At 35.8% G+C, this 6,719-nt stretch overlaps 1 protein-coding gene across 1 annotated transcript; it reads right to left on the reverse strand.

The window, feature by feature from the left end:
• Window positions 1–823: 823 nt before the first annotated feature.
• LOC308350850 (olfactory receptor 52N4-like) lies at window positions 824–1,789 on the reverse strand (the record flags this gene model as incomplete). The annotated part of the gene is made up of 1 exon (XM_080816318.1): window positions 824–1,789. The coding sequence occupies one exon, from the start codon at window positions 1,787–1,789 to the stop codon at window positions 824–826; it is 966 nt and encodes a 321-aa protein (XP_080672444.1).
• Window positions 1,790–6,719: the final 4,930 nt, after the last annotated feature.

Consider the following 6,719-nt stretch of genomic DNA (forward strand, 5'->3'; position numbering starts at 1 on the left):
GAAAGATATTATACAGAAAACACTCAAGCAATTCTTAGTTCAATTTTCAGCTTGAAAGAAGAAAAGCAACTATTGCTCTCCATAGGCCTGTACTTGGAGAAATACATTTATTGTATTTTGTAGTAGTCATTAATAACTGTCATTAATATATTTCATAAGTCTCATAACTGTTATTCATAGCTGCTTCCAAACTGCACATTCTTTGAAAGCCACCTTGAAGACAAAAGGCAACCCACCAGTTGGGAAGGAAGCAATTGCCTGAATGTCTCATGCTAGGACAGACTTGGTCAGGTACAAGGTCACCAAGGTTCTCCTAAGACCCCAGAGGCTTACACCTCACACACAGAAGACTTTCTAGTTTTATCTTTTAAAAATTGCTAAGAAAACAGGATTTTTGAGAATAATGAGAATATGTAATACATTTTTTTCCGGAGTTAAATACAGTTATCAGTCTAGAAATTCCACTTACAGTCAAAAAGAAAAAGAATGATTTGGGTCATCTAACCCCAGATAATTAGTTTCACTTGATTCAATTTTCTAGATAATTCTCCCAGCTTCTCATTAGTATTTTTCTCTCTTGGAACCCAGTATTACTGAGTCCTGGAGGTGAAGTTACACAGAAAACCTGGAGGTAAAAAACTCATATGGAGGGTGATGTGGCATGAAAAATTACTTTGGTATTCTGCAGAAAAGTTAATGGGAATGAACTACTCATCATGCTTACCTGGAAAAAGCATACACCTATTCTTGGAAATTTTCTTGCCTAAACAGACAGAGAGAAGCATTCTTTCACTTCACATCCCAACCCAGGCAAAAATCCCTTTCATCTGCTCTGGGACTTGATGTCCTTAGAACCTGAAGTGATCCTTAAGACACAGTCTCGTATCTGCTTGGTTTTCACCCCATACACAATAGGGTTCATGGTGGGAGGCAAGAGCAGATAAATATTGGCCACAATGATGTGGCAAGATGGAGGGATGGTGTGGCCCCCAAAGCGGTGGGAAAAGAAGGAGAAGAAAGCTGGACTGTAGGAGAAAACAATGGCACAGATGTGGGCAGTGCAGGTGCTGAAGGCCTTCTGTCGAGCATCTGCTGAAGAGAGGCTGAGCACTGCCCGGAGGATCATGGTGTAGGAGACTGTGATGCACAGGATGTCAAAGCCCCCAATCAGCAGGGCAACTGTCAGACCATAAATGACATTGACCTTGATATTCCCACAGGATAATTTGGCTACAGACATGTGGTCACAGTAGGTGTGGGGAATTATATTCCCTCTGCAGTAGGGCAGGCGCTTGGTGAGGACAGTGAAGGGAATGATGAGGAACACTCCTCTGAGAAAGGTAGAAAGCCCAGCCTTTGCAATAACAGAATTGGTGAGAAAAGTAGAGTAGCGCAGAGGGTAACAGATAGCCACATAACGGTCCAGGGCCATAAGCATGAGCACCCCAGACTCCATCCCTGTGAAGGTGTGGACAAAAAACATCTGGACCAGACATCCATCAAAGCTGATTTCCTTGAAATGGAACCAGAAGATGCAGAGAGCTTTAGGAATTGTACTAGAGCATATAAAAAGGTCAGTTAGGGAAAGCATAGCTAAAAAATAGTACATCGGCCTGTGCAGGGAGTCCTCATAGAGGATGAGGTAGAGGAGCCCACAATTCCCTACCACAGCCACAGCATACATGGAGCAGAATGGGAAGGAAATCCACATGTGCATGTCCTCCAGTCCTGGGATCCCATTAAGGAGGAATGAGGCTGGAGTCAGGTCTGTTTGGTTTAGCATTAACATCGTCAAGCTAGGACGATCATTAATCATCTTAGAGAAATTGTGGGTCCTCCTAGATAGAGATAAAAGAGAGAATGTCTTGGTCATAGTCATGGTCTTAATTTCTTTTGCCTTTTTTCTTCAAGGTACATTTCAATGGCCAAAAAACCAATTTTTTCTGACTTCCAGGGAATTTGAGTATAAATATGTTTAAACCAAATAGATTATTTTATATGTGTATTTTTTTATTCATTCATTCATCGGTGTAGACAACAAACTCTTTTTTTTAATACTCACCTAGTTCTTTAATAGACAAATGGTGTCCATTTATAAAAGACAAATTTGCTTATTTTTCTGAAGCTATTTTTATTAAACAATATTATTTAAATATTAATAACTATACACATATTCCAGAAACACAAACATGAAAAACCATGGAACTTTAAATAAATCATATCTTGAGAAAAAAATATAGTAACGTCTTTTGCATATGGGCTTTAGGAAGTTGAAGATAGGGCTAAAAATAGGAGCCAACCAGGACACACTTTATAAATCTCTGAATAGCAGGATTCTTCTAAGGAAATAGTTGCCTGAGTGAGAGTCACCCTGTCTCTCAGCTATCATACTGACAAGTACCGCTGTCAGAATATTTTTAAAATATTGAAATATCATTTAATTACTATTATTTGGAAAACACAAAAGGAACCTCTAAGAATAAAAATGAATGTAAATGCATAAATCACTATAAAAATATTAAGTAAACAAAATGGTATCAATGAAACAGAGAAACCAAAGGATTCCTAAATAAATCAATAAAATGTTAATGTGACAGAAGGCAGATAAAATACACTGATTGGGCTATTAGGATAAATTATGTAAATGGCCCTATATAAGTAGAAATAAATCTGTTAATTTTATAAAAATGTATGTATATGGTATAGAGGTCCATATCATAAAGAAAACCAAAGAACAAAGTTGAATCATATACAATCCTCAGAGAAAACACACATAAAATTTGGAGCAGACATATTAATTCCAGATGAAGTAGAAATTAAAGGAAAAAAATGGAACAGAATTTTTTTTTTTTGAGAAATTCTAGGTAAAAGTTATAGGATGACTTTAAAGTTGATTAAATTAAAGTTGATTGTTTTACCAATGATAAGTCTACTCTATCTTTAATAATATATTGATAACCTAAATCATGAGAAACACAGAAATCCTCTTATGTAACTTGTTAGTATACAGTAGGTATTTACATTAAGACTTTCCAAATTGACACTTAAATCTGACGAAAGCTCCCATTTTCAAATTATTGCCAATGATTTGATTTTAAGCTAGCATATCTGACTTATTAATCTCCAATTTAGACAAATCATCAAAATATGGGAGTCTTGATTATGTGGAAACTAGGACATCTAGGTCCCCTGTAGGACCAAAACTGCAACCCTGAGTTCACCAGTGTTTTGTTTTGTTATTTTGTAAGATTTTATTTTTTTACTTGACAGAGAGAGAGAGATCACAAGTAGGCAGAGAGGCAGGCAGAGAGAGAGAGGGAAGCAGGCTTCCTGCTGAGCAGAGAGCCTGAGGTGGGGCTGGATCCCAGGACCCTGAGATCATGACATGAGCCGAAGGCAGAAGCTTTAACCCACTGAGCCACCCAGGCACCCCTCATCAGTGTTTTAAGTACACTTAAAAATTGTTTGCAAATGAGTTTACAACATTACACACTTCAAAGAACTGTCACATATCATTTACAAAAATAGAAATTTAAATATATATAGCACAGATAAATACATTACAATGATAGGAATATAAACCTTAGAGGTCATGTTTTAAGAGAACTTCCAGCACTTCTGTACTATTATTCCCTCTTTAAAAAAATACATTTAGTCTGTAAACTTATAAATTCTTCCCTGTTATGATCACCTGTCTCCCTCAGTCTGTATCTCCCTGTGCTCTAAATATTTACTCACTTTTGCAGCTTCATCTTTAATGTAAGCCAATCTTGACAGTTCTGGACGATGCTTAATTCCAGGTCTTACTATTTCCTGTATAGTACCTACTATGAAATAATCTTCTGTATGCTCTTTTCTTCATAAAGATAACTCTAAACATTTAGGAATGGCTTTATTCTTACAATAATTTTTAGGTTCTGTACAGATTCAATTCATTTGACAAATGCCCTGCTAGTGATAGAAGCTTAAACCAGGGGCACCTGGGTGGCTCAGTGGGTTAAAGCCTCTGCCTTCAGCTCAGGTCATGGTCTCGGGGTCCTGGGATCGAGCCCCGCATCGGGCTCTCAGCGGGGAGGCTGCTTCTCTCTTTCTCTCTCTCTTTCTCTCTCTCGGCCTGCCCTCTGCCTACTTGTGATTTCTCTCTGTCAAATAAATAAATAAAATCTTTAAAAAAAAAAAAAAGAAGCTTAAACCAAAGTGACACAATATTAATCACAAATTTAATCTGTTTTTTAAAAAAAAAAATTTAATTGTTTCCCACAGTCGAATTCAATATCTCTTTCTGGAGAAATTTACTGACATTCTGTTCCAGGTGTAGAGTTAGCGTTCCTGGATATTGCTACACCTCTCCTATCTTTCATAAAGTACAGCCTTATATACCACTCATTGTCAATCCTCATTTCCAAAATCTATAGGCAGTGATCTGTTCCCCACACCCCCCACCCCACCTTGTGAGCTGGTCTCAGCCTGTGGATAACCAGTTTTGTGGCTGGACTGGTCTTTGTGCTTCTTGTGATGACTGCAAGCTGCCCTCAGCAGAAACCATCAGAAAACTTTGAAAGAGAAAAGGTTTATTACTTACGAGTCCTGGAAATCATATGGCAAATGGGACCACACAGAGAAGTGAAGACAGGGGAGTGTGTGGGGGCCTGAGGTTCTGCTTTTATTGAGCTTGAGGGTGGGGCGTGGGATATCTCAGGCTCACTCTTTATAAGTGAATGTAAAACATAAGAATGGGAATTTAAAGCACAGCAAGAGAAAGAAACCAAATGGTCAATTATCAGAATCACCAGAGATCTGTAAAACAAAGGAAGTGTGGGGGTTATCTAGTTAGCTGTGTGGCTGGTAATGTGTTTATCCAAGAGCATCTTGGAAGCAGGTGCCTGTCTGAAATGGATGCCTTGGCAATCAAAACTTAAATCAGGCACTTGCATTACAAAGACCAACTGTCAGGAATCATACTACCTCCTCCCACCAAACCATTCTGAATTCTTATGACATGACAATAGGTTCCTTCTGGTAAGTAAAGCTGCATAATATGTATTGACCTAAAATATATTTTGGTATAAGGAAGAATCTCCAGAGTTTAACTCAAGTAAAATCAGACACTTAAGGAAAAAAGGGAAGGCAGGTAGGCAGCAAGAGAAATTTGAATATGGACTCTCAAGACCTGGGATTGTTCTTTATGTATTTCCCCTTACTCCCTGACTTGGGATTGGTCCATTCTTGGTTTCCATCACTCCCAAAGCACATATTCCTATTCAGTTGTTTATATAGATGCACGGCCATTATGAACACCTAAATGGATTTTTTAATGCCAAAAGTGGGGAATAAATATTTCCAACAGCCCCTGCATCATTGTCTTACATCACTTTCTGACTTGAACCTAGGTAAACAGAATAAAACATTTACATCCGTGGGGTGGAAAAAAGCAGTTAGTATCAACCTTAAATCCTTAAATCCTTCTTCCTCTTTACCTCTATGTCTAAAATAGAAATTATCTTGTCTCTGAACCCTGTATTGTTCTAGTTAAATACCTTAGTTTGGGGAAGGAAAAACAAGGAGATAAAATATATCTGGTCCAATTTTCCAGGAATTTGGTAGTCTGAACATCACAGTCTCTGGGCAACTTCTTAACTTCTTGATATGAAGACTGTTGACCTGAGCCTGATGGAAAATGTTATATACCCCAAAATATCCCGAGGGGACATTTCAAAGCTTCAGATATAAGCTGGTATTGAAATCAAGCTAACCTCCAGGGTCCCAAATGGTGATTGACAAATATCTAAATATGTATCTGTATATATATGTGAATTTATATGAGCATATATATGTATGCATACTATATATGTGTATATAGATAGATAGATAGATATGTGAATATATATGTGTGTGTATGCACATGTAGATAGATACCCGGATATAGATCAGAAATGAGATTTTTTAATAGAACCTAATGATTTCACTACCCCAGAGGTTTGGCTCCCTTCTCTATGAAGTTTTGCAAAGACCCTAAGGGAACCAAGTTGGATGTTATGTGAATTATGTGAGTGATTTACTCACATTTTCATTAAATTACTCTTTTAAAATTACCTTTTAAAGTATATTTGATTGTCTTTCCATTGAAGTAAAATTTACCAGTATATATTTTTAAATTTATTAACATGGATATATACCCATGTATTGCTTTAATGGAAATGGAGTATTATATTATTACACATATATAGTTGTTTTTATAATTAAGAATGGGTAGTAGCATATTTAATGTTCTTCCAAAATAAGGTTTTTAAGATTCTAAAATATTTGTTAAATAGCTGAACAGAGTTTATTTAATTATTTTTTTCTATCATTTGATATCCAGGGCTTTTTTATTTAATAAAAATACTACAATAAATATAATTCATAAATATTCAATAAATATAAATATTCAATAAATATAATTCAATATTTATTGAATATTGAATATTGAATATTCAATATTGATATTCAATAATATTGAATATTATTGAATATCAATATTGAATATAAATATTGAATATTATTTATTATATAAATATAAATATTGAATATTATTGAATATCAATATTGAATATAAATATTCAATAAATATAATTCAAAATGTTCATAAATCATGTATGACACTCTATTATTTATTTAAATCACATAGAGTTTTCATTCTGTCATGCCAAGGACAACTTTATGTTCAGAACATCCACACT

Source organism: Martes martes (assembly GCF_963455335.1).
Source record: "Martes martes genome assembly, chromosome: 10".
Classification (NCBI taxonomy): domain Eukaryota; kingdom Metazoa; phylum Chordata; class Mammalia; order Carnivora; family Mustelidae; genus Martes; species Martes martes.